Source organism: Pelodiscus sinensis, chromosome 2, assembly GCF_049634645.1.
Source record: "Pelodiscus sinensis isolate JC-2024 chromosome 2, ASM4963464v1, whole genome shotgun sequence".
NCBI classification, from domain to species: domain Eukaryota; kingdom Metazoa; phylum Chordata; order Testudines; family Trionychidae; genus Pelodiscus; species Pelodiscus sinensis.
In genome coordinates, this window is record NC_134712.1 from 78996286 (window position 1) to 79023973 (window position 27688).

The 27688-nt window shown below is 50.2% G+C and overlaps 1 protein-coding gene across 9 annotated transcripts in view; it reads right to left on the reverse strand.

The window, feature by feature from the left end:
• GREB1L (GREB1 like retinoic acid receptor coactivator) overlaps positions 1-27688 on the reverse strand; it is a 226631-nt gene that overhangs the window by 21179 nt on the left and 177764 nt on the right. For 7 of the 9 annotated variants that reach the window (XM_075920899.1, XM_075920898.1, XM_075920892.1 and 4 more), the window contains 8 exons: positions 25775-25890; positions 25091-25335; positions 20491-21050; positions 19324-19426; positions 7759-7914; positions 7427-7566; positions 5624-5785; positions 5105-5312 (listed from right to left, as the gene is read on the reverse strand). In XM_075920899.1, the coding sequence (XP_075777014.1) occupies positions 5105-5312; positions 5624-5785; positions 7427-7566; positions 7759-7914; positions 19324-19426; positions 20491-21050; positions 25091-25335; positions 25775-25890 (1690 nt within the window). The remainder of the gene's footprint in view (positions 1-5104; positions 5313-5623; positions 5786-7426; positions 7567-7758; positions 7915-19323; positions 19427-20490; positions 21051-25090; positions 25336-25774; positions 25891-27688) is intronic. The other 2 variants (XM_075920897.1, XM_075920900.1) reach the window with 1 other exon arrangement.

Below are 27688 nucleotides of genomic sequence, written 5' to 3' on the forward strand. Positions count from 1 at the left end.
TAGAGCTCTGTGCCTGGCTCGCACCTGCCTTGCGGAGACACGACACGCACCTGTGGCCCACCATCCCCCTGCAAAAGCAGGTTGCAATTGCCCTCTGGAAGCTCACCACCCCAGACAGCTACCAGTCAGGGGGCAACCAGTTTGGGGTGGGGAAGTCCACCGTCGGGGCCTTGCTTATGCCGGTAAGGAGCTCGTGGGCTGCAGTCCCTGCACAGCGGGAGGGGAGAGTGCTGAATGAGGGGGACCCCTCGGGAAAGGGGAGCTGGGGACTGTGGGGGGGTGGAGGGAAAGCCCTGTCCCCAGAAGTTTGTGCCATCCCACCCTCACACAGCCCTGCTGCTGGGGGGGGGAGCAGCCTCTTAGGAGGTGGGCCCTGTGGTGTTTGGGGGGGGGGCAGAGGAAGGGAGGGGGACGGGCACCTCCCAAGGGCTCACGCACCCCCTCTCTCATTCTCTGTTTTGTGTGTTTGTTTGTTTGTCTCCTTCTGCAGGTGGTGAGGGCTATCAACTCCCTGCTGCTGCAGAGAGTCATCCATTTAGGAGACCTAGATGCAACTGTGGCCAGATTTGCTGTCCTGGGGTTCCCCAACTGCAGGGGAGCCATCGACGGGACACCCATCCCCATCCAAGCACCAGACCGTCGAGCGACTCAGTACATTAATCGAAAGGGCTACTTTTTGATTGTCCTGCAGGCCCTAGTGGGCCACCGGGGACAATTTATGGACCTTTTTATGGTGTGGTCGGGCAGGGCACACGATGCCCGAGTGTTCAGAAACTCAAGCCTCTACAGAAAGTGGGAACCTTTTTCTCACCCCAGGACTTCGTGGTTGGCAACATGCACATGCCACTGTGCATAGTGGGGAATGCGACATACCAACTAATGCCCTGGCTAATGAAACCCTACACCAGCCACCTGAATCCCAGCAGGAACCTGTTTAATACCCACCTGAACTGAGCCAGGATCCCGGTGGAGTGCACCTTTGGCGCCTCAAGGCATGTTTCTGGTGCCTCCTCACCCACCTGGACGTAGGGGAGCACAACATCCCCGAGGTGGCGGTGACGTGCCGTGTGCTCCACAGTATGGTGGAGCGGAAGAGGGAGGCCTTCCTCCCAGGGTGGGAGGGGGCAGATGCCATCAGCGAGGTCCATGTGTTTGAGCAACCCCGGACAGCCGCCAGACCCATCAGTTGGGGGTGCACATCCAGGAGGCCCTGAGGGAGAGGTTCTCTCAAGGACCCCAGTAACTGTCCCCAGGGACTCCCCAACAGGGGCCTCTGTCTTGCTGCTCTATCCCTTCCCCCCCATAGCCTCTCCCTTTGCCCCTTCCCTGACCTCCCAATAAACACGCCTGTTTGGTTTTAGAACAAAAGCAGTCTTTTTTTATTAAACATTCAGAAAAGGTGCGCAGGGGAAGGGGGGCTCTGAACTGGGGGGGGGGAATCATGACTGGGAGAGAGAGTGAGGTGGCTCGATGTGCCACCTTGGGTGCAGGGACCTCGTTGGGGTTGTGTGGGGCCAGGTGGCCGGGGGGAGGGGCAGGAGGAGGGGCCATAGGCATCACTTGGGGAGGGGGCATGGGTATTTCTAGGGGAGGGAGCAGAGGCATGGCAAAGGGTGGGATCAGAGGCATAGCAGGGTGAGCAGGAGGATGGGCAATGGCCATAGGACGGGGGCAGGAGGGTGGAAGCCAGGAGCAGCAGCATCAGGCGGGTGTTCCGCCATGCGGTATATGATGGCACACATGGTGTCGCAGTGCTCCATCATCTGGTCCCAGGCATGATCCCGCCACTCTACATTTGCATGGACCCTGTGCACCAGGGTCTGACGGATGTTGTGCGGGACGCTGATGTGCTGGCGCATCAGGTCCTCCTGCACCCTGGCACGTCTGCATGTCCCCCGAGCTCTGGCGGGTGGCTGCGGTGGTGTGACTCGGCCTTCCGTCCCGGCTGTGGAGCACACACGAGAGGGAGAGGCGGTCAGTCATCCCTGCAGACACATTCCCTGAGGCCGTGCCCTCCTCTGTGAGCAGCAACCGACAGTCCATGGCCCAGAGGAGGGGGATGTCTCAGGTGCAAGGCCATGTGTGGTCTGCATAGCAGGCTCTGTCTCACAGGGGCTCCAACATGCCCAGAGGACCATACTGTAACTCCCCCCCCACGCACACACCATGGACAGGCAGGCAAGGGAAGTGTCCGGCCACAGTGGGATCCCATGGGCGGCAGAGGAGCTGGGAGCAGCCTGGTCCTCCCTGGGGCCTGCACACACACCTGCGGCACACTGGGCTGTCTGTGGGAGTGGCTGCTGCTTCACACGTACAGGCCTGCCTGTGTGTGGCACTCCTTGGTCCACATGGGGTCGTGCCTGTGCCCTTGTGGCTAGCCTGCTTTCAGCCGGGTGCGCCCCTCCCCCAGGGGAAGGACGTGTGGGGCCTCCTCTGAGCCTGGCAGCAGGATCCCAGGCGTGTTCAGGGCTGCCTGATGTGTCCATATGCCACACACTCACGCTGCACATGCACGGATCGGAACATGATGTGCAGCCCAAGCGACACCCGCCCCCCACTCCATGTGCGCCCATCTCCCGTGCCCTGTGTGTGAGACAACTCACCTGAAGATCCCTCTCAGGCATCCGAGGAGGCCTGGGAGACATCCTGGCTGACCTGCACCAACTCCCAGGACAGGGTGATGGTCTCCTCCTCTTCTGGCTGGCCCTAGCCCTCCTGCTCCTCCTCCGGGGTGACCTCTGGCCAGACAGCTATGGGGGTCTTGACCCCAGAGTCCACCAGGATAGGTGGGGAAGATGTTTCCCTACCCCCCAGGAAGTGGTGCAGCTCCTGGTAGTAGGGGCAGGTGTGGCATCCTGCCATGGAGAGCGAGCTGCACTCTGTTGCACGGACATATCCCTGGTGGAGCTCCTTGACTTTGCTCCGGACCTGATGCATGGTCCAGGCTGGGTGTCCCTGCTCTGCCAGGGACGCAGCCATCCGGGTATAAATGTCCGGATTCCACCTTTTGGCCTGGGGATCTTGGAGAGTCTTCTCCTCGCCCCACAATTTGAGGAGGGACTCTTATCTCCAGGCCAGACCACGTCAGGGTGCACCTCTTCGTCCACCTAGGGGGGTCTGGGGACCCCACCTGTTGCTCCCTTGCAAGGCCAGGAGGGTTGCAGGGGGCTTGACGCTTGGCCAACGGTATCCTGGCCTGTGGCAGGGAGAGTCACGCAGTCAGGTGCTGCTCTCTGGACAGCTTCGTGCCACAAGGCTTGTCCAGGGTGCCTGCAGCTTTAAGAGGGGCCAGGAGACAGGAACTATAGAGATGTGATTAGTTGATATGGAGTGGCCACTAGGGCACCTGTGCTTTATCCTGGAGGCCTCTTCTTGCAACAAAAAAAAAAAGCCCTCCTCCCCTTCCACACAAGCCTTTTTCCAAAAGAGCTCTTTCACAAAAAGGCTTCTTCCTTGTAGAAAGAGAAGTAACAATTGTGCAGAAACTCCTCTGTTCTTTCGATTTACTATCGAAAGAACGTGCTTGCAGTGTGGACGTTACACGAGTTTTGTCAGAAAAAATGGCTGTTTTTCTGACAAAACTGTAGTCTAGACATACTCTCAGCGGGCATCTTCAAATATTATTGATTAGTGCCAGCGTGTTTGGCATTGCCCAATCTACAAAAAGAAAGATTATACCCCCTTTGGGATAGGGAACATGTAAGAGTCAGATACAGAGAAGTTAGAAAATGCAGTGAGGATGAGTTAGGGTTGCTGATTTTTCTGTTTATTTCACAACCACTTTGTGTGGGCGCAAAGAAACATAGGGCATTTTAAGAGCAATTTGAACCAAGAAAGAGTATAGGCAGAGTACTGACCATTTGGGGAGGGTTACACACCACGCTCCAGAAACACCGTAGAAGTGGGGAGAGGGGGAGGAGCAGCCACTTCTTCCCACCCCCTGCTTTGTTCCCTCCTCTATGTCCCCCATCCACATCCTCTCCATCTCTTCCCCTGCCCAGTGCTTACACCTCTGGGCCTCTCTCCCCAAAGCCCCTCAGCCCCACCTGGCACCCATGGCTCTGCACTTCTTCCCCCTAAAGGCCCCCCCGGCTTGGCATCCATGAATGACCCTCTACTGCCCAAGGCCATCCCGCCTGGCATTTTCCTCTGTACCTCTCGCCCTGATGCTCACCCACCAATTGCTCCTCTCCATGTCAGAGGAGAGAGTGGTGGGCAGGCTTCAGGGGACGAGGCGGAGTGGGGATGGGGCTATTGTCCTCTCCCTCCCTTCTAGGGAGCTTCACTTCCGGTGCTCCCAAGGCAGCAGGCTGGCAGGCCTCCAAGGGAAGGCATCACATCTCTAGCAGTTTACCACCTGCATGGCCAGCCTTTTGGGGGGAAGAGAGGGTAGCCTCCCCCAGCCACCTATTAGCGTCATCTCATGTGAGTTGGAGGAACTCAATCCTTTACGGGAAGAGTTCAACCTCCAACAGGGCTGGACCTAAAGTTCAAGTTCAATTTACCTTCCTGAACCTACAGTGGCAGTTTCATCTTGTTAAATAGTCCCATCCCTTGCAATTCTCAAACTTGATCTTTTCAAAAACTATGGATTAACAGGAAACAATCACTGGTGGACCAGGAGTTGCGGTCAGGATAAGAATGACTAAATGAGACTGGGTCTGTGGAGTATGGAGGGAAGATGACTGAGCAGCAGAGAAACATGCAAGGGCAATAAAAAAAAACAGGCCACAGGAAAAAATATAAAGAGTTATGTTGAGAAAGGGACCACGGAGGACAGAAGCCCGTGCAAGATGCAAAAGAAGAGAGGAAACAGAAAAGTCTGATTGGCCATGGAAGAAATGAAGAGCAGAAGCAGATAGTTTGATTAACTAAGTTCAAAAAGGAGAAAACAAATATTGCATTAAAGGGAGTTAAAAATATATTAAATATTTCTCTAATATCTCTTTCTAAACAATCACATGCATGCAACTGCTGTAGTTATGTTTTCTGTGATCATGACAAGAAGGGCAGGCACTGAGTTCTCTATCCAGGTGTAGGCCATATCGTAAAACAAGTTTAAAACCCCCTGATTTCATTGTAATACATTGCCAGTGCCACTTACCAACTCCAGCATTGTTAAACATGCCCGGCAGGACCAGCATGATGTGGTTGGGCCAGTATTTACGGTAGAGCGGCATTTCATACTCCTTGACCACTAGGAGGTGAAGGTGACTGATGCCTTCCATAGCATGATAAAGGTTCAAGAGGCCATGCTCATGGCGGCCGCTTGAAGGAGTGAAGATAGGACTCTTTACCATATTCAAATTCTGCTGAAAGATCAAAGAGGAAATATTTAACTCGCTCTAGAAAGACTAGTATGTCAACCGATTGACCCATTCCAGCAGAAAGAACAGAATATCCCAAGTAACAATTATTTTTATTATTAACTGCAGCATCTATGACATGCTAGTTGAGATAGTCAAGAAGGAATGATCCTTGCCCCAAGAAGCTCACAATCTAAGGACAGTCCAATGCACAGGTCATGGGAAGACATTAGACAAAGGGGGAATTTCTTTTTCAGGCAAGCCAACTAGATTCATGGTAGGCAGCCAGAAGGAAGATGTAAGAGGCGCGCACCCACCTTGTCCGACACAAGAGGGAGACGCATGCTTTCCAGGTGCTTTCCCTGCTTGCTGAAGACAAAGTGGCTCTCCTTGGACTTGGGTATTATAAAATGAAGCTGAATCTCTTCTCCTAACATTGAGGAGGAGAATGTAAATGCATGCAGGGTGGAGTCAGTCATCTGTATTCAAGAGAACAGCGGGAGAAAACAGTCAACATGCTAAATCAGATATGGAGGCCACGCATCAACAGAAACATGGGGCATGGCAATTTTAATTGCATTTTGAAATGTTGGAAGCAGCTAGAAATGAATGGCAAATATATTTTCCTTTGGAAACTGAAAGTGTCTTTGTTATAGTCATATTTTCTCCTTATCCAGCAGAACTAATTGGGCACTAATTGTGAGTCTAATAACATAATCATCTTCCTACACCAGCCACATGGCCCAATCAACTGTGCTCCTGTAAAGCTTAACATTAGAAATTATTGACAAATGTACACAAAACACTGGAAAATTAGCCAGGAAACAAACTAACCTATCAAACTCTGCCCAGGACATTAAAAAAAATACACACATATACATGTATGAGAGAGAGAATATGAATGACAGAGGCCTATACCCACTTCTTATAAACATATGGCCTACAAAAACAGGTTTCCATCACAACGTATTTAAAAGGCCAAGCTTTCAGAAATCCTTTGGGACCCACATTACACAGGTATATAAATCATTATCTTTTAAATTACCATCAGTTTCACAATATGACAACGCTTCAGAAAAATCACAATAATGTTGGACTGTAAATACCCCCCACAGAACACATAATTTATGCACAACAGATCCACTTATTCCACACAGTCAATTCAGTCCTTCCTACCTTGAAATTAACTGGAAATTATGAACATCAGTTTGCCTACAAGCTGTCTGAAAAGCAAAGTAGTAAACCTAAAAGCACTTTTTGCAGAAAAACCTTGGTGATCTTCTTCCATTTCCATTGCTGTTTAGCAATTAATGGCTTTAACTCTTTCTTAAACTGTTACTGAGAGCTTTTACAACAATATGGTGATCATCAGCATGAGTTAATATCCTTCTCACTGTTCATTTTAAAATCTCTGTTAAGTGTTTCACTGTCTCTTGCCAATTATACAACAAAGCACTTGAACATTTATTCATTTAAGTATGTGCTTAACTGTATGCATATGATTAAGCATTAAAGCACAGGTTAAGTCTCACAGATTTCAGTGAGACATAAGCCCATGCTTAGTGTGTTGCTGAATCAGGGCCAAAGTGAAACTAGCTGAATGACTTCTCTTTATTGTGTGCCTAGTTTTGTGTGTGCAATCATCACAACTATACGTGCAAATCGGGCATGCACAAACTGGTATTCCAGTACATGAATATTATTTGCACAAGGAAATATCTGAGTGAGCATACAGCTGCTCTGACTGTAGGCACACAGCAGGTGGCATGGTATAGGCAAGCTAGACATACATGCAAACCTTTTGTTGTATTCATAATGTTTCTTCTCTTATGCTTTATTCCTATTGCTACAAACAAACAATATTTTGTGTTGAAAAGGCTATTTGGTCCCCCTATTCATTGCTGTATTCTTCTCAAATGGAAGGACTTTAAGTGCAAAGCCCAGACAAATCTCTTCCATAACCTCAGTTGATCACAGGTGCTGGTCTGAAACTGAGAGAATCACATGATCCTATCCTAGGATAGGTGATGGTCCAAAGTTCAATACCTGTGGGGGCGCACTTAGAAAGACCAGAGAGGGATTATTAAAGGTGCAGCTAGTCCCATCACTGTGACACCAACCTGTGGTACAGGATTAATATCCATGTATTGGTGGCACTGCTCACAGTGGTGAAACGTATTGTAAGCTGAATATTTGGTCAACATCATGGACACCGTCTCTCTCTTTCTGGGCTCCTCAGCTTTGGTTTCTTTGTTTGCTTCTGTGTACAAAGAAGATAAATGACATGCATTTTAAGACAGCCAAGAAACATGCAGATAAAATGTAATTCTGAAACCACTTTGAAGAAAAACTGAGCACATTTTGTAGATTAGGTCTTTCCTGAGCATTATGCCCAGTCAAACCAACAAAATCTCTCATTCTAAGCTGGAAAACTGAAAGAACTTTTACTGACCTTGTTTTACCCTTGACAGTTGTTCTGTGTACACTGGACTCACAGAACCATACTTGGGATCATGCACAGTCAGGTCAAAAGTTATTTTACTGAAGATCTCAATGTCAGGCCAGTGATCATTGCTAGACTGGGTGATCTCACTACTTTCTGCTGAACCTGGAACGATACATTTTGTGTAAGCAATGGGAGTGGACCTGTGAAACGTGTTTCTTTGACAGTTGTTTGTTTGTGTCATTGAACAGGGATTCAAAAATAAAAGACATTTTTGTGTCAAACATGCAAACCAAAACTGAAATATTAACTCTCATTAAACCATTTAAAAAAATTCTTTGGAAACGAAGCAAGAGTGAACAGGACTGGATTAAGATTATGAAGGGCCTACGGCTAATGAAAAAGAAGGTCCAAAGTATGAAAGAACGGTTACTTACCTTGTAATTGTGATTCTTCGAGATGAGTTGCTCATGTCCATTCCAATTAGGTGTGTACGTGCAGTGTGCATGCGCCGTCAGAAGTTTTTCCCTCAGCAGTACCCTTAGGGCCAGCAGGACAGCCCCCTGGAGTGATGCCGATATATCGGCCCATATATACCCATTGGCCCCTTCACCCACTCAGTTCCTTCTTACCGGAATACTCTGGAGAGAAGGCGACGGATGGGGATTTGGAATGGACATGAGCAACACATCTCGAAGAATCACAATTACGAGGTAAGTAACCGTTCTTTCTTCTTCAAGTGATTGCTCATGTGCATTCCAATTAAATGACTCCAAAGCAGAACCTATGGAGGAGGGCCGGATGTTGAAGCCACAAAGGAGTGGAGGACCGCCCTGCCCAGGGCAGCATCTTCCCTGGCTTGATGTGTTAGCATGTAGTGATTGGCGAAGGTATGAACAGAGGACCATGTCGCGGCTCTGCAGATGTCCAAGAAACCTACACCATGAAAGCGGTGGAGGCTGCCACGGCTCTTATGGAGTGCGCTCTAAGAGGCGGGGCTGGTATCCCTGCCAGCAGGGCACAGCACTCCTTGATGCAAGTGGCTATCCAGGACGAGATCCTCTGGGAGGACACGGGTTGGCCCCTCGTCCATTCAGCAATGGCCACAAAGAGTTGTGGTGAGTTCCTGAATGGTTTTGTCCTGTCTAAAGAAAAGGCTAGTGCCCTACACACATCTAAAGTGTGTAAAGCTGGTTCTTTCCCAGAAACGTGTGGCTTGGGGTAAAAGACCAGCAGGAAAATATCCTGGGAGGTGTGGAAAGAAGACACCACCTTGGGCAGAAAAGTTAGATGGTAGTGGAGCCTAACCTTGTCTTTGTAAAACACCACATAGGGGGGATCCGAGGTTAAGTGCCCTGAGTTCGGATATTTGCCTGGCAGACACGAGTGCCACCAGGAGACACACCTTATAAGATAGGTATAGGAGGGAGCACATCGCTAATGGTTTGAACAGGGGTCCCATAAGCTTGGAAAGGACCAGGTTTAGGTCCCGCTGGGGGATGGGCTGGCAGACATGTGGGTAGAGCCTGTCCAACCCTTTCAGAAACTTGTTGACCATTGGGTTAGCAAACAGGGTTTCCCTCCCTTCCCCTGGGTGCAAGGCCGAGATGGCCGCCAAGTAAACCTTGATGGAGGAGAGGTCCTGGTGCCTGAGATCCAACAGGTAACCCAAGATCAGGGAGTTTGTAGCCCGCCATGGGTCCACCCCCTTCTGGGAAGCCCAGATGCAGAACTGCCTCCACTTAGCAAGGTACGTGGTCCTAATGGAGGGCTTCCTGCTACCCAGCAGAACTTCCTGAACCCGTTCTGAGCACCGAAGCTCCTCCACCGTCAACCACGGAGCTTCCACTCTGTCAAGTGCAGCAAGTGCAGGACCAGTCCGAGTCCTGAGATATCAGTGCAGCAAGCGGAGCCTGCCCAAGTCCTGAGATATCAGGTCTGGAAGCAGCGGAAGGGTCATGGGTCTCTCAAATGACAGGTGGAGGAGGGTTGAGAACCAGTGTTGCCTGGGCCATGCGGGGGCGATTAGAATCAAGGATGCCCTGAAATTCCCGCACTCTGAGGAGGACCCTGTGAATTAGCAAGAATGGCGGGAAGGCAAACAGCAGGCCATGCAGCCAGGGGAGGAGAAGAGCATCTCCCAGGGAACCCTGCCCCTGCCCCATGAGAGAGCAGAACCGAGGGCACTTCTTGTTCCGCCCTGTGGCAAATAGGTCTAGATGGGGAGACCCCCATGCACAGAAGACAGATTGAGCTACATCCCACTTCAGAGACCATTTGTGTCCCACAAAAGATCTGCTCAGCATGTCTGCCAGGACGCTTTGGGAACCCAGGAGGTACGAAGCCATCGGGTGGATATCAGCCCCGATGCAGAGGTCCCACAGGCCAATTGCTTCCAAGCACAGGTGAGAAGAACGAGCCCCGCCCTGCTTGTTTATATACATCACCGCTGTCATGTTGTCTGACAGGATGAGGACAGTCCTGCCCGAGGTGGAGAAGGAAAACCACACAAGCCAGTCGGACTGCCCGGAGCTCCCTGATGTTGATATGCAGGGAGATTTTGTCCGCAGACCACATACCTTGCATGTGTAGGTCTCCTAAATGGGCTCCCACGTCGGTGGCCAATGCGTCCCTGACAAGGCGAGTGGACAGTACTGGTCTGGAGAATGGGACCCTCACGTAGACCTCCACCTGGTGGGTCCACCAGTCCAATGCAAAGAGAACAGGTGCAGGAACCATCACCACTCTGTCCCAAGAGTGGACGGCCAGGTTGTGGACTCACGAGTGCCACATCTGTAGTGGGCACACACGCAGTCTGGCATGCTGCAGGCGGCCATGAGGCCCAGGAGACGCATGCAAGTCTGGGCGGTAGTCACTGGAAAATTCTGGAGCTCCCTGACTTCCGTCTCTATTGTGCGCTGGGTAGAGAGGCTCTTGCTGGGTAGAAAGTCCAGGTTGACACCCACAAGCTCTATTATTGGGGTGGGAGTTAGAGTTGATTTGTCCAGATTTACCAGGAGGCCTAAGTCGCCGAAGAGTATGCGGACTATGGTGATGTCAGCTCTCACCTGAGTCTCCAAGTCCCGCCTCAGGAGCCAGTCGTCTAGGTAAGGGAACACCGGGATGCCCCTTTTCCTGAGCACGGCGGCCACCACCGCCATGCATTTGGTGAAGACCCGAGGGGCCATAGAAATACCAAAGGGGAGGGCCGTGAATTCGTAGTGGTCCGGGCCCACAGTAAATCAGAGGAATCTGCGGTGGTGGGAGGCGACTGAAATGTGAAAGTAAGCATCTTTTAAGTCAAGGGCAGCGTACCAGTCTCTGGGGGCTAACGAGGGATTTAAGGACGATGCCAATGTTACCATTTTGAATTCTGCTTTAGCGATGAAGGAGTTGAGAGCTCTGAGGTCTAGGATGGGACGGAGGCCCCCTTTGGCCTTTGGGGCCAGAAAGTAACGGGAATAGAACCCCCTCCCCCGAAACTCAGGGGGAACATACTCTACCACCCCTATCGTAAGGAGATGTTGGACTTCCTCTTGAAGCAGAGGCTCATGAGAGGGGTTCCTGAAAAGCAACTGGGTAGAGGGCTGTGAAGGAGCGGGCGAGAGGAAAGGGATTACATAACCCCTTTCCACTATCTCCAGCACCCATTGGTCCGACATAACAGACTGCCAGGCTTGGAGGAAGAGGGATAAACGGTCCCGGAAAGTTAGTGGGGAGACTGGGAAAAAAGCCCTTCGGGGTCCCATCAAAACCCCTAATGGGAGTCCGGGGGGTTGTTGTGGGGCTCCTGGTTGTTGCCTGGAGCCGGGCGTGGTCGGCGCCTGTTGTTCCTGCCATTACCACTCCTGCTCCTACGATGGGAGAAATCAGGATATGGAGCCTGAGGGGGCGCTCTAGGAATATTCCTATTTGCGAAAGTGCGCCTCTGGATAGCAGGAGTGTGCATGCCCAAGGATTTTAGGGTAGCCCGGGTATGCTTGAGGCCATGAAGCCTCTGATCGGTCTGCACAGAGAAGAGCGAAGGGCCCTTTAATGGGAGGTCTTGGAGGGTGTTTTGGAACTCTGGGGGAACCCCAGAACCCTGGAGCCAGGAACTATGGTGTAGGATCACACCTGTGGCCATCACCCGGGCAATGGCATCCGCCACATCGAGAGCTGCCTGGAGTGCTGCTCGGGAGATCGCTCTCCCCTCCTCGTGGAGAGCCTTATACTCTGAGTGGGAGTCCCTGCGGAGGAGGTCCGTGAACTTGTCCATGGACGCCCAGGTATTATAGGCGTAATGTAACAAGAGGACCTGCTGATTGGCGATGCGGCACTGGATACCCCCGGATGCGTAGACTTTCCTGCCTAGCAGGTCAGTCTTCTTGGCCTCCCTGTTCTTAGGGGTGGCACCAGCCTGGCCTTGTCTTTCCCTGTGGTTGATGGCTTGTACCACAAGGGAGCCCGGGGGAGGGTGAGAAAACAGGTGCTCATTGCCCTCTTGGGGAACAAAGTACCTCCTTTCGGTTCACTTATCAGTCGGGGGGATAGATGCAGGGGTTTGCCACAAGGCCTTAAAAATTTTGGCTACAGTTTTATTAACTGAAAGAGCGTTCTCTGGAAGGAGCATCAGAGTGCAGGATGTCTACTATAGGGTCCAAGTCTTTGGACACCTTCTCCGCCTGGACCCCCAGACTTTGGGCCAGGCAGCAGAGAAGGTCCTGGTGGACCCTAGCATCCATGAAGGGCACGGGTGGTGTGGAATCGCCTAAAGCATCGTACGGAGAAGAGGTCAACGACCCCTTCTGGATCTCTCCTACAGGGGTGTACAAGTGCGAGGAACCCAGGGAAGAGGAAAGGGAAGGTTGGCTCACCGGAGCTGTGCTCCCCCCGGAGCCTGGAGACAACTGACCAGGAGGTAGCGTCTGGCCCAAAGTAGGGGACCAGAGGTGTTGCCGAAGGAGGAGCTCATGAGCCTGAGGAGATGGAATCTGGCCTGGGTGGATCTACGCCCTGGCTTTGGTGGTACGCCCAGGGTGTCCAGAATGGCCACTGGCCCAGAAGTTGTGGGGACCATGTTTGCTGAAACATTGGCACCGGAAAAGGCTGTGCCCACTGTTGTTGATATAGGTGAGGAGGGTGGCGGTGCCAGGAACGGTGCCAAGAGCGGAAGTGTTGCCGCAAATGGGACCGGGAACCCCTTGAGGACCAGGTGATTCCGCCTCAGAGTCAGACGAATACTCCGAGGCAGACCAAGGTGGAGCTGACGCAGTTGCTGATGAAGCTATCACCTGTCTTGCCATGGATTCCGGCTTGCTGCAGTGCCGAGGTGGAGGTGGTGGCATGGTGGTGCGGGCGTCCCATGCAGAGGTAGGTGCCAGGGCCACCTGGACTGGTAGCGGTGCCGAATGATGGTGCCGCGCCAAGTCCGGTGCCATGTCCTGGGCTGGCAGCGAGGGTAAGGATGTCCGGGTGGCAGGTGCTGTGAGCGGTGCCGCTGGGATCAGTAGGGGTGGTTGCTGGCCTCCAACCTCCTGCACCGGACCTTCAGATGCCCTGGAAGGGGGTCGGTGCCAATTCTCCTCGTGCCACCTGGAGGGTGTCAGGGTGAGATGAGGAAAGGAAGAGGAGTCAATGAGGATCCTCGCTGCCTCTAAGGCATCCGGCGTGCACCACTCTCAAAAGCATCCAGAAAACTCCATCCCAAGTCCTGTTGTGTCCCTTCTCTGCTCTGTGGAGATAGGATACTGGATGGGAGAGGGGGCACCTTGACATCAGCACCCCTCATCTCCCTCCCCATCCTGCACAGCAAGCAGGGGGCTCCTGAGGGGACAGCTCCAATGCAAGGGGCAGGAGATGCACAGCAGTGGGGGAAGGAACAGCTGACCTTCCGGCCCTTGATAGCCACTTGGCCAAACCAGTCAGGATCACCTTTCAGAGGCTCAAAGATCTACCAGTAGATCCCAATCTTCTGGTTGGTGACCACTGGCCTAGGCAATGAAGTGCTCGGCTGTCAGAGGATGAATATTGCAACATTCCCCATCCTGCTCACCTCTTTCAACCTTGTGTTTCTATCCTCAGCTCTTCACATGGCACAGTGCAAAGCCAAGCCCGTCTGCAGGTGTTTCCCCCAGCTATGGACTCTACAGCACTCTCCCTGTTCCACTCTTGACTGCAGTCTGGGAGGCAGTCAGTTTTTATTATGTAAAAAAACCACTCTGGTGTAAAAGCCACCGAAGTAGAGGAAGTAATAGTGGGAAAATTACATTGGGTGGCATTGTATTGTAGGCTGTCTTGCTCTAAAAGCTGCCTCCCAGCGTTGCACTGGCTGAGGAAAATGAATCACTGTTTTCCCATTGAACCGAAACATCACTGGGACATGGGCAGTGTATTCACGCTTTATCCCTGGGGGAGAGCTCTCTCAGTGATAAAAAAAACCCACTCCGAATAAGCATTGGTAGCTTTATCACTGGGAATCATGCTGGCACTTTTCAACACTAAAACATTTATCACTCGGAAAGGTGGTTTTTTTCATACCCCGAATGACTGACGTTTTAGTGCTGAAAATGGCCGTGTAAACACAGTCTTAAGTTTTGAGCTGGGGCAGAAAAAACGAGGACTAACTTCAGGTTTATTCAGTTTTAAGTTTTTGGAATGAAGCCCAAGAGAAATCAAATGTGAAGTACTTTTGTGAAGTACTTTTATGATAGATTGAACTGCTAGAGACCCAGTAAATGGACAGAAAAGACGGTTACCTTTTTCTGTAACTGGGGTTCTTTGAGATGTATCCCTCTTATGCATTCTACATTAAGCGTGCCTGCTTGCCACGTACACTGGTGCTAGAAGTTTTTCCCCTGACAGCACCCATTAGGGCAGTGGTTCTCAAACTTTTTGACCTGTGGCCCACCCCCCTCAATACAAACCTTTCCACATACCATCAGCCAACCACAACGACAAAATGAGTGCAGAAGTGGGCTGAGGGTACAGGGTTTGGCCAGGAGGTAGGGCGCAGGAATGGGGTCTGGGAGGGAGGTTGGGCATAGGAGCAGCTGACAGTGGGGGGCTCGGCTGGGGGGAGGCTGCAGGGTCTCAGTGGGGACGTGTTCACCAGGGATGGAGGTTCTGGGTCTGGGCATGAAGAAAATGGGGGAGCTAAGCTGGTTTCTCTCTCCCCACCACTGCCCGGTGTCCATGGCCTCCCACTGCTCCCATTGCCCATGACTCTGGCTAATGGAAACAGCAGGGAAAGCCATCCATGCGCAGCTGTTCCCCCAGCCGGGGGGGAGGAAAAGTGGCAGTGCACAGAGCCACTTGCTCTCCCCATGAACTGGATCCAGCAGTAAGGCTCGGGGATTTCTCCCTCCCACCCTCAACTCCCCACAGCAGAAAGCCTGCACTGGCGCTGCAACCTCTTGCTGGGGGGGGGGGGGGCTCTGAGGTTGGAGCACCACCATGGGCTTCCCGCTGTAGGTGAAGGGGGCTGAGCTCGAGCCGCACCCCACTTGCATGGACCGTAGTTTGAGAACCGTTTCCATAGGGGAGCACCTGTGGTGCGGGTGATGGCAGTGAAGGTGTGAGCCAATGACCATGTAGCTGCCTGGCAAATGTCCTGGACCGTTGCTGAAGAGGACTGTGCCCCAGTTGAATGAGCTCCCATAATCAGCAGTAGGAGAATCCCCACTAGATCACAGCCAGTGCAGATGCATGAGGTAATCCAGCTTAAAATTCTATGGGTGGAAACAGGCTGGTCCCTCATCTGCTCTGCCTTAGAGAGGAACAGTTGCATAGATTTCCTGGATGGCTTAGTCTAGTCTAGGTAAAAGGCCAGGGCCTGTCTCAAACTAATATGCGAAGGTGTCTTTCCTCACTCGATCCCACCTGGACCAGAACTGGGGACATCAGCAGTTCTGCCTGGTTGCAAATAGATCCACTCAGGGAGTGCCCTACTTCTGGAAGATCATATGGGCCACCTCCGCGTGCAGTGTCCACTCATTGTGAGACAAGAAATGTCGGCTCAAGTGACCCAGAGAGAGTTCTGGGCACTCAGGAGGTTGCAAATTTCTAGGTCGATGTCATGACTGATACAAAAGTCCCACAACTTGAAAGCCTCCAGGAAGAGGGCTGAAGAAAGGGTCTCTCCCCTCCGGTTGATGCAGAACATCCAGGTTGTGTTGTCTGCGAGGACTCTGACAACCCTGTCTTCCAGACGAGACTGTTAGTCTGTGCACGCAAGATGGACTGCCCTGAGTTCCTTGACATTTATGTGCAATGTCATTTCTTCTGGACACCACAGGCCTTGGGTCTTGACATCTCCGAGATGAGCACCCCCCGCTGAGATCCAGTGCATCCAACACTAGCTCAGTGTAGGATGACGACCCTGGAATAGGACTCTTTGAAGGGCGTTCATCAGATCAACCCATCATTGAAGAGAGGCAAGTACAGTCTTGGGAATGGTGAGAACCTTGTCCAAATAATCTCTCGAATGGGAGAAGACGAGGCCAGCCACGTCTGCAGAAGACTCATATGAAGTCTGGCATATCGTACAATATAAATGAATGATACCGTGTGCCCAAAGAGAAGTAGGCACATTGTGGCGGTCATCATGAGGAACCTGGAGACCTCCCCAATTAAGTCTGTTAGGGCTCTGAACTGTTCCACGGGAAGGAATACCCTGGCAGTTACAGAGTAGAGTACCATCCCAATTATTCCATCTTCTGTATCAGTATTAACATGGATTTCTTGTCATTTGTCAACAGGCCTAGAGCATGGTACACGGACAGCAGGAATGTCATGTGACTCTGCACCTGGGACTTGAAGCTGCCCTTGAACGGCCAATCATCAAGGTCTGGGAAGATCTGGAAATCCTGATGCCTGAGGTAACCCGCCACCATCAACATGCATTTGATGAAAACCAAGGGCGGTGTCGACAGGCCAAATGGGAGGACTGCAAATCAGTAGGGCTCTTGATCTACCATGAAATGGAGGAAATGCCTATGGCCCGCAAAGATGGGAATATGGAAGTATGCATCCTGAAGATCCAAGGCAAAGTATCAGCCTCCGGGATCCAGACAGGGGATGACTGAAGCCTGAGCGACCATATGAAACTTTAGTCATGCTAGGAAATGGGTTAAGTCTCACAGGTCCAGAATAGACCTAAGGCTTCCCTTGATCTTGGGAATAAGGACATAATGTGAATGGAAGCCCCTGTTTCTATGATCCACAGAGACCCTTACGCTACTTGCAGCTGTACGAGCTGTTGCACCTCTTGTTCAAGAAAATACTCATGAGAGAGGTCCCTGAAGAGCGACGGGGAAGAAGGGCAGTTAGGGGGAAGGAAGTAACTGGAGGGCATAGTCCTGGGAGACAATACAGAGGACTAAGGCAGCCCAAAGTTATCAATGCCAATGTTGGGGAAAAAACAGAAAGGCAGTTGGAGGGGGGTGCAGAAGGTCTGGATTGACTGTGCAGACTGGTGAAGTTGCTCATTTCATGAAAGTGGGCGCTTGATAGCCTGCTTGCCCTACAGGGGCCAGGCGGTGAGGCTGGCTGAGGCAGGCAAAAGGAGAGCTTCTGAATGGAGTCCTGCTCTGGGGATGGAGACCCAGTGGGACTGAGCACAGGCTTGCTGCATGACTGGGGAGTCATGGGAGTGTGGGTGGCTAGCACTGACAGAGTTAGTATCTCTTGCACTGGCTGCAAGGCCTCCAGCATGGAGGACACCAAAATGTGGCTAAGGGTCCTGCTCAAGGCCAGCACAGAATGGGTTGAGCTGCTCCATTGACCTTGGCCCTGCGAGCCAGAACGGCCCGAGAGCTGCCCAACATGGGTCTATGAGCCTCTGTAGACTTTATTTTGCTGTTTATGGGATGGGGGTGAACCACCTCATACTGTCCTCTTCAGCTTCTTGCTAGTGCCAAAGAGTGGTGCTGGCCGATAGACAGTACTGCAGGAGCATTGAGCATGGAGGCCTTGGTGCTGAGTCAGATTGGTGTGCCAGTGCTGGAGTCAAGGCTGATTCCATAAGGAAGCATGCAGACGAACATCCCGCTCTTTTTTGGTCCTTGGTCTGAAGGATTTGCAAATCTTGCACAGGAATTGCATGCAGTGTCTGAGTGAATCTCTGATATGAGCTTCACCCAGGCACTGCATGCAATTCCTGTGTGGGTCATTGACTAGGATGGGCCATTTGCAGGTATCACAAGGTTTGAAGCCCAGAGACTTGGGCAAGACCCGATTCGGGCAAAAGTCTCCAAGGAGACCAGAGTACTAAATCTACTAGTAACTACCACAATAGAGAACTATCTACACAAACAAGAAACTGTCAAAGAAAAAATTGGAATTCTCTGATTTTTAGCACAATACGATACAGTATTGAACACAGGGCTTCACAAATCTGAAGCTCCTCAATGGAAGGTACCGTAGAAGTTCAAGTACTGCTATCCAGAATGGGATGTTGTGTTTTGTCTTCCCTACGAATGTGTGGAAATTCATTCCTTACACATGGGAAAGGCAATAGTTCTGGCTGGAGCTGAACAGAGCATGTGCAGGTCCTGTGCAAGCTTCCCACCCTACCACTCTGGTGCTGCCTCTTCCCCCCACCATCGTCTTGCTCTGCACCCTGACAGGCACACACCAATTGCCCAGACATTGGACCCAGCACATAGAAAATGGGCCTGGGTTTGAATCTCAGAGTCTGTCCTTTCACTCACCAGACTTTCTAAGTACCTGTCCCTATGGCATCTAGATTTTGAAATCAAGGCTGGGATAGGTCTGAGGGGAGTCGGACAGAGCCCCAGCCACTCCTTGCAGGGGAAGAGGAAATTCTGTCCTCTCCTACCTCTAGCCCAGTTGGGACTAACAGCTGATCCCAGCTCAGGGTATGAGTCACTGGCTTAGGTGTCTTCAGCCCAGTGATTTACCACTATGCCAGCTGCTATGGATGTTTGAAATGATGTACCTGCACTTCTAAGGAGTGGTGTAAGACAGCTCTTACATCTTCCCTCTGCTCCCTGTCCAAAAGTCATTTTCTGCAGGGAACCAAAGAAATCTGGGAGGAAGAGGGAGACATGAATTCTGAACAGATGCAGGGACACAGAATTTCCCCAGAAGTAAAGAAAGAGCGAGAAAATTGTTCTCTTTAACCTCTGAGGATAGGATAAGTAGCAATGGGTTTTAATTGCAGCAAGGGTGGTTTAGATTGACCATCAGGGGAAAAAATCCTATCAAAGTAGATAAGCACTGGAATAAATTGCCTAGGGAGGTTGTGGACTCTCTGTCACTAGATTTAACACGGGTCCTACAATTGACAGATAATTGCTTTTGCTGTTATATATACCTTGGATTCTGTAATTTCCACTCTAACTCATCTGATGAAGTGGGTTTTACTCACAAAAGCTCATGGTCCTATGTATTTGTTAGCTCCTAAGATGCTTGTTTTTAAAGTTACAGACTAATACAGCTACCCCTTTTAGACTTTTGAAAGAGCAGGTTAGAGTAGACAAACCAACCAGTTATGCATCCAACTTATAGTAGTGCCATTCTATTTTACTGAAGAAAATTTCTGCACACGAGGTTCTGAGAACTAGTACTTACTAGTATTAATTTCTTCTTCATCATACACATCTACCTCCAGCAATCTGATCAGCATGCGAAAGAGAATCCTAAGGAATTGCAAGTAAGACCCAGTTTTTCCCACCTACAACAAAAAATAACAACAATAAACAGAAAATTTAGCATTAAAGGAGGGCTACATTTGAAACAGATACATTGGGCTTTTCTTCTCTTATATGGCTATTCCAGTGCTAGGACAATTTGAATAAGACACTGCCTGTCACAAAAAAAGCCATATGTAAGCCTGCAGGGGTTAAATTTGTATTCCTCTAGGCCAGCTATGAGCCCGGCTGGTGAAAACACCAGGTGTTCTTTATCAGACGGCCTTCAACAGATCCAACTCCCCTTGCTTGCTAGCTGACAATAGAGTATGGGATAAAGAATATGACCTCGGCTCTCAGCCCCGTGGGAACGTTGAGAGTGGCATTGGACCAACTCGTGCACACTCAGTAAGTTAACAGCTAAGGTTTAAGATCACTGGGAATCCTACCCCGCTAGGAGTTCCCACCAGGGACCTCGACTTTGGAGACTGTACTAGATCTCTCAGCGGGAGCCACGTCCACTGAAGCCTGGTGTGAGGTGACCGGAACGGAACTCTCAACAGACTAAATGGGCGTAAGCATTTCCAAGTGCCTGTTACTCTTATATGCATTGTCTGCCTATGCTTATTTGTATTCCTTTGCAGTAGCTGTGTAACCATCTGGCAGTGTTAAGCCTGTAATAGCAGTGATGTAGTGAGATTAATAAAAGCAATTATCTATCCCTAATCAATTCTGTCTTGAAGCAAATCCACAACCCTGTTGAGCCCTGGCCCTGTGACCAGACACTGCCAAACAGGAACTTAGATACAAATTCTGCTCTCATTTGCACTGGTGCAATCCCATTGATTAAAAATGGGATAGCAGTTAAAAAGATCAAATTGAGAAGTGGTTAAGATAGTTTCATGCCAGCCATGGCTTCTGAGCAGATATGAAAGCATCTTTGACAATTCCAAATACATTCTCCAAAAAGCACTCTCAGGAGCTATTGCTGCATGGACTTTTAAAGATTAAAACAGTGTCCTCAGTTTTTAGCTAACACTAGCCCTTTTTGTTTTCCCTAAAAACTCTATACTGATACAATTACCCAAGATGGGGACAACTCTCTTACTTGCGGGGGTCCTGTCAGAAGCAGACGTCGTGGGTGATAACTTCTAGAGCTAGCAGTTTCGCTCTGATTGTTGTAATCTGCATGGTGTTGCCTGGCTGTGGTCCACTGCCTGTAGTAAAGAGACTGCTCCTCACCGTTCATGTCTTTGTGAAGGAAAGGTCTCAAAGAGCTCAGCCAAGACACATCGGCATGAGGCAAAAGAGAAGATGAGGAAGGCAAGTGCCCACTTTTCTGTGAGCCAAGGAGACAATAGGCAGCTTTAGACAAGATGACAATGCGTGGCAGTGCTGCCCGCAGGATCTTGCACTCCTTGACAGACTGGCTGGGCCACCGGAATGTCCGGGCTACAGAAGAAGAGGATAATTTAGAAGTAGTGCTGCTTGCCATCTGGTTGCCCAGAGAGTCACATTCTTGCTTCAAGGTCTCTCCAGCAGTGAATCTTGGATAAGTACCTTCATCAACTGAACTAACCGCCACGTTCTGAAAGTTAAGGGATGCTGGTGGCTTCTGAGATTTGTCTGCGGCACTGGAGGAGCTCACGCCATTTTCAGCTATTGAACCTGGTGGAATGAAGCAAGAAATAACAAACAAACTCTCATTGACACTGCTCAGTAAATACAACTAAGAATGACTCCATTTGCTGTCCGCTATGGTGCCTAGAAATCATCAATTGGTTGGCGTTCATGTAATTCTACTGAAGTCAACAGAATTACGGGTTATGCATTGATTGATGGATCTGGACCTATTTCTCTTCATCACCATACCCCCGGGGGAAAAACCATTCTACCAAATTAAAAGGTATCAGTAGTACTGTCTTCTGAACCCCAGCGTACATTGCCTCCTATGGGCCATGCTCACATTTAGGGACTAGAAAAAGCAACTGTGACAGACAGGGCCGTGCTGGTTCGGCTGGGGAGCCCAGACCAGTATAGAGGTGGCTTTCTCTGCCACCCCGTCATCGGGCTACCCTGATAAGTGAGTGATTTCTGCCAAGGGTGGTGTGGCCCCCGAACAGGGTCACCTAAATGGGTGATCTGTGGATTCCGAGCCACAAAACAATCAGTCCATGACCTTGCAGTCTCCTGATGGGGCAGGTGATAGTTATTTGCGGCAATCAAGCTGCAGCCCCCAGGACGGGGCAAAGTAAGCAAGTAGCTACAGTCTTGTGGCCTGTAGGCTGGGGCACCAAAACAAACTAGCAGTCTTGGGGAATTAGCCCCCTTATCAAGGTGACGACAAGGCAAGTGAACAGCCAGTCTACAGGCCTCGTGACTTTCTCGGCTGGGACGTAGGTCAGGCAGCTCCCTCAACAGTTGTGGCTCAGTTTCCACAGTGGTTTCCACAGCCAGTGGCTAGCCCAGGGTATGTCTACACTACAAAGTTAGTTCGAACTAACGGACGTTAGTTCGAACTAACTTTAATAGGTGCTACACTAGCGCTCCGCTAGTTCGAATTTGAATCGAACTAGCGGAGCGCTTAGTTCGAACTAGGTAAACCTCATTTTACGAGGACTAACGCCTAGTTCGAACTAGCTAGTTCGAACTAAGGGCTGTGTAGCCCTTTAGTTCGAACTAGTGGGAGGCTAGCCCTCCCCAGGTTTCCCTGGTGGCCACTCTGGCCAACACCAGGGAAACTCTATGCCCCCCTCCCGGCCCCGGACCCCTTAAAGGGGCACGGGCTGGCTACGGTGCCCGTGCCAGGTGCAAGCCTGCCAGCACCCAGCTAGCAGACCCTGCATCTGGCACGGCACAGAGCCACCCACCCGATGCCCCCCAGCCCACCCCCTCTTGCCGGGACCAGGCTGGCGGCTCCCGGGAGCTTGCCCTGGACCGCAAGAGGCGGGCACCTTCCTGGGCTAGTGCGGACATCGTGGACCTCGTCCACGATCTCCGCACTAGGCACAGGAAAGTGGCTGTCTAGGGCAGGAGAGCTGCCAGCCTGGCCACCCAGGACCAGGTGTGCATGAAAATCAAGGGGGTCCACTGAGACCCCCGACACTGAGCCCTGAGCTTACAATGGCCGTACTGGGTCAGACCAAAGGTCCATCTAGCCCAGTAGCCTGTCTGCCAACAGCGGCCAACCCTAGGGACCCTGGAGGGGATGGACCGAAGATAATGACCAAGCCATTTGTCTCGTGCCATCCCTCTCCAGCCTTCCACAAACTTTGGGCAGGGACACCACTCCTACCCTCTGGCTAATAGGACTCCATGGACCCAACCTCCATCACTTTATCTCACTTCCCTTTAAACTCTGTTCTAGTTGTAGCCTTCACAGCCTCCTGCAGCAAGGAGTTCCACAGGTTAACTATTTGCTTTGTCAAGAACAACAACTTTCTCTTACTAGTTTCAAGCCTGCTACCCATTCCTTTCCTTTGGTGTCCTCTAGTCCTTCTTTATGGGAACTCAGGAAGAACTTTTCTGAATGCACCCTCTCCACCCAACCCCTGCTTTTAGAGACCTCTATCCTGTCCCCACTCCGTCTCCTCTTTTCTAAGCTGAACAGTCCCAGTCTCTGTAGCCTTTCTTCATCTGGGACCTGTTCCCAACCCCTGATCATGTTAGTTGCCCTCCCCTCTCCCAGCCTTTCTCTTCCCCTCTCCCACCTCCTTTTCCCAGTGTCCCCCAGTTTTTTTCAATAAAGACAGAGTCAATGTTGGAAGAAACGTTATCTTTATTTTGTACATCAATAAGAAGAGGGGCTAGGGAAGGGTAAGTGGAAGGAGGTGAGGGAGGAATGGGGTACGAGCCCCCGATGGGGAGGACTGGGCTGGCTCTGCGGGCTTCTGGGGGTGGAAGCTCTCCTGCAGCCCCCCAATTACTCCCTCTCCCCAGATGGCAGCCTGCGGCAAGTGCAGCCGGGCTGATGGCCGAGTGGTGTGATGTGCCCAGTGTGGGCACTCAGGGCACTCCAAGCCAGAACGTCTTTGCAAGCGGGGCACCCCTTAGAACTGTGTGTCCGGGGTGGGGGTCGGGACCCTTTAAGCGCAGCCCTCGGCTAGCCTGAGACAGCATCTCCATGCTCTAAGTCCTCCTTTTATGCCCTGCCGGCACTGCTTCCGGCCATCCTTAAGCCCTGTTCAGAGTCCACTCAATGTGGACTTACTAGTTCGAACTAGCAAAACGCTAGTTCGAACTAGTTTTTAGTTCTAGACGCGTTAGTTCGAACTAGCTTAGTTCGAATTAACTAATTCGAACTAAGTTAGTTCGAACTAGCGCTGTAGTGTAGACGTACCCCCAGATACCTGAGCTTTGCCACCAGGGGTGTTGTAGGTACTTCAGCAAGAGCTAGCTGTGTACTCTCTTCCTCTTCCATGTCCCTCTCCAATTAACTGCCTGGGGCTGCCTTCTTTTATCTGAGTTCTCCACATACAGCACACACAGTGGATAAGAAGGGGTGTGGCCTCCTGAACACACATTACTTGGCCTGCCCATGGTGGCTCAGCATAGGGCTGGTACACCCTGTCATAGAAAGACAGCCTTCAAGTTATCGTATGTGAGGGAGACTCAGTAGGTGGCAAAGGCTCTACTCAATTGACTAAAGGCAAAAAAGAAGGACACAGTAGGGAGAGCTGAGATTTTGCCTGGGGGAAAAGTGTCTAGATTTCACCCTATAAAAAGAGTCTCTCTGTGGTGCCTCTCCAAGCTGGGTCCAGTCCTCTTTCCACACCCAGTTACCTCCACAGAGCTGACCCAGCTCAGGCCAGAGCCTCTTAGTCCTTGCAGTGGGCATAACTCTTACTTATTTTGTTGGGGTGGAGGGGAGCAAAAGTTCAGACTCCGAACAAGTTTCAAGTGGGATCAAAAAAAGGTCAGGGGTGGCTAGGTAGCAGCTTTACTTGAAGCAGGTAGCCAGGTCAGTCTCTCCCTACCGAGTTTACCTCTGGGTTTGCTGGACTCCTCACAGATCTGGCGTGGGGGAGGAGAGGTGTCTCTGGCATAGGTGTTCCTCCTCCTGCTTCAGGAGCCATTCCCTTCTCATGGCTTCCCTCTTGCTGACTGCACATTCCTCCTTTTAAAGCCTTGCTCCCTACCATGCATGACTGGCAGGGGAGGGTTACCCTAGCACAGAGCCTGCCTACTCCTTTGCCTGTCAGTGCAGGGTTTACACACAGTATCACATATCCATCATAAAAAATGTAAGATGGATCCCTGTACTTTCTGCCTTTATTCAGGACCAGTTCTAAATGTTCTGATGCTCTAAACAAGCAAACACCTTTCCTTTGTAGCACACAGCTATGTCCACACTGGTTATTTTATTTATGTATTTGAATATATAAGATCTTCAGATCCCCCAAAAACTGAAGGTGTGGCAACATTAAGTAAAATTATATTTAAAATAATCACAAATGAGCCACAAGGCTACATTAGCTTAACTTCCCAACCTAGTCCCTTCCCCTCACCCTTGTCAAAAGAATACAGCGTGAAACGTGCACTTTGGCATGAGATAGTTAGACTGATAAGATGCTGCAAATGACTTTTTTATTTTCTAATCTGAAATCAAACACAGCTAATCGCTGACATTTTACTCAATGCTGTTCTCATTTTTTAAAAATGTGATTCAAGCATTACTCTCCAGAGCAAATGTAAAAGCAATAACTGACCTGAGGTTCCAGTGACCACACTGCTGTTACTCTGAGGTCTCTCCAAGTCTATCAGCAGTTCATCAGAGTCATTCTCACTAATGTTAACCTTCTCATGCTCCTTCTCACTCAGGTCAAGAGCTACAATAGACCCTCGAATTGCCTCCTTTGAAACATAGCAGCATGCCAGACCTACTTCTTGCTCTAAGGCAGTGCGAGTTAAATAGCTTGAGTCAATTAGTCGGAGGTCACAGTATTTCAATGACCTAGAGAAACAAACCCAAAAAAGAGGATGTTTTATATTTTCTGGCCTTTAGAGAGTCACTCTCAGCATTAAATAGCTTATATACAATCTGTTTGGAGTCCATTAATCACTGGAAATCTAATTAGTTTAAAATACTCCGCACATGAGCTGTGTTCCTTGGTACTTTGTATAGTTGTTCAGTTAATTATGCAATACAGACACCCTCCCCAAACTAGTTCTTCATCTTTCAGAAACCAATTTTTTTTCACCAAGAAAAATCTTTACCAAAAAGGAAGCCTTTTAAAACAGCAACTTTCATGCAACATTAACAGCAAAATTGTTATTTCCAATCAGTTATTTCCAAATTGTTATTTCCAATCAACTGAAAGTTGTACATTTGTTCTTACAAACATTTTCATTGTTCTTCAGACATTTTCATTGCACATCAATTCAAATGGTACCTAGGGAAAGTTTCTCCTAGAGTGTCCTTGCCAGTGAGGATAACAATGCAAGGCAGGCCTTCTAAATCCTGGTAAGTACGAGGGACCCAATCTTCCTGTTCATTTCCCCTCCAAGCCTGCAAAAAGACAATATTAAATCAAGTCTGGGGTCCATTTTTTTTAAACTTTAATTTTAACCCAGTACTGTAGGTCCTATTTTTAATCTCTGCACATTATTCATTGTAATCAACACTGAAGAGAGGGGACAATCTAAGGGCGATTGTGCATTCTGCATTGTAGCCAACTGTAAAAGCACAACCAGTGCATGGTATTGACACAGTATCACATATCTAGGGGGTGTCTGTCGGTGAATAAGCACACCTACAGTTAATGTGTTGGATTTCTTGTCTGAATAGACACAAACATTCTGAAAGTAGTTTATGGCCAAGGAGAATAATTTCCCCTCCTGTATAAAAAGACCTGCATCCATTTTTGCTTTACTCTTCTACTTAAGGGAATAAAAGTACACTAAAGGCTTGTTTAACCAAACATTATTGTGGAACTGCTGCAGCCACTGTATACTGCTTTAGCATGGATACTACCTATGCTGATGGGAGGGGTTTTTCTATTAGCGTAAGTAACCCACTTCTCCAAGATGCAGTACCTAGGTTGACAAAAAATTCTGTCAACCTAGCACAAAATTCTGTCAAACTTGCACTGTCTGTATCAGGGGCTAGGTCAGTAGTTTATTTTATAGACTCTCAAGAAACATGGCTATGCTGATATAATTTCCCAGTGTACACCGAGTGGCAAACTCTGGGTGTTATGCATGGACTCAGGGGCCAGAAATCCTCACATGTGGATCAGCTCATGACTGAGCCCTTTGGGCTTCACAGTCTTCTTCCACAGAGTAGAATGGCTGGTAGTTTCAACCCCAACTCTGCTCCTCTCCTAGTGCTCTTGTACAGTACAGTACAGTACATCTCCCCCATCCCCACTCCTTCCCCTCCCTCCCTGAGCTTGAGTGCCGCAAATGAACTATTTGCCGTGCTCTGGAAGCCCTGGCAGGGTAGAAGAGGAGTTACTGAGCACAGCTGGATAACGTGTGCTAGGTGCAACCTCCCAGGATCTTGCTTCAGCTCATGCAGCAGAATCTTATTGGTTCTGCTGCATATAGTGTGCCCAGAACCCTTTGAGGATGGAAGCAGGATGTGATCGTATAAGCTTTACGCCTGTAAAGCAACCGTTACAAGGAAGCTAGGCCTCAAGCAAAATGTACCGCAATGTTTTTATAATCTAGTGGGGGTATGTTCTCTGGATCATAACTAGCTTTTATTTGCAGAGAGGGGGAGAAAATCCACTGTGCCACTACCAAAAAAAAAAAAAAAAAAGTAAGGCTCCACACAGAAGTTTACAAGTATTAGTTCCCAAGTTGCATTTACATGAGTGCTGCTGTTTGCTCACATACAAAGCCATTTGTGGGTGGGTGGGTGGGTGGCAGGCAGGCAGAAAGAAAGAGCACACTAAATTTCAACATCTAGTATAGGTTGTACCTGCCTGGTCTGTCACCCTTGGGACCTGACCAGTCCCGACACAGGGAATTTGTCAGACAAAGGAAGGTCAATGCCAGCTCTCTGCTGCCTCCAGCTGCAGGGCTCTGCTCTGGCAGCAGCAGAGGTGCCAGCATTGACCAAGTAGGAGTCGGGCGGGGGGAGGGAGAGACCTCAGGGCAAGAGGCAGGGTGGCTGCAGAACCCAGTGGTTGGGGGCCAGAAGAACAGCCCAGTGGGAATGCACTAAGCCCCATGGCCACCAGGCTGCACTTCTGGCCCCCACTGTTGGCCACAGAGCTGTTTTCCTGGTCCCTGGCTACTGGGCTGTGTAGACACCTTACCTCTTCCCCCAAGCATCTCCCTCATCCCCACTCCTCCAACTC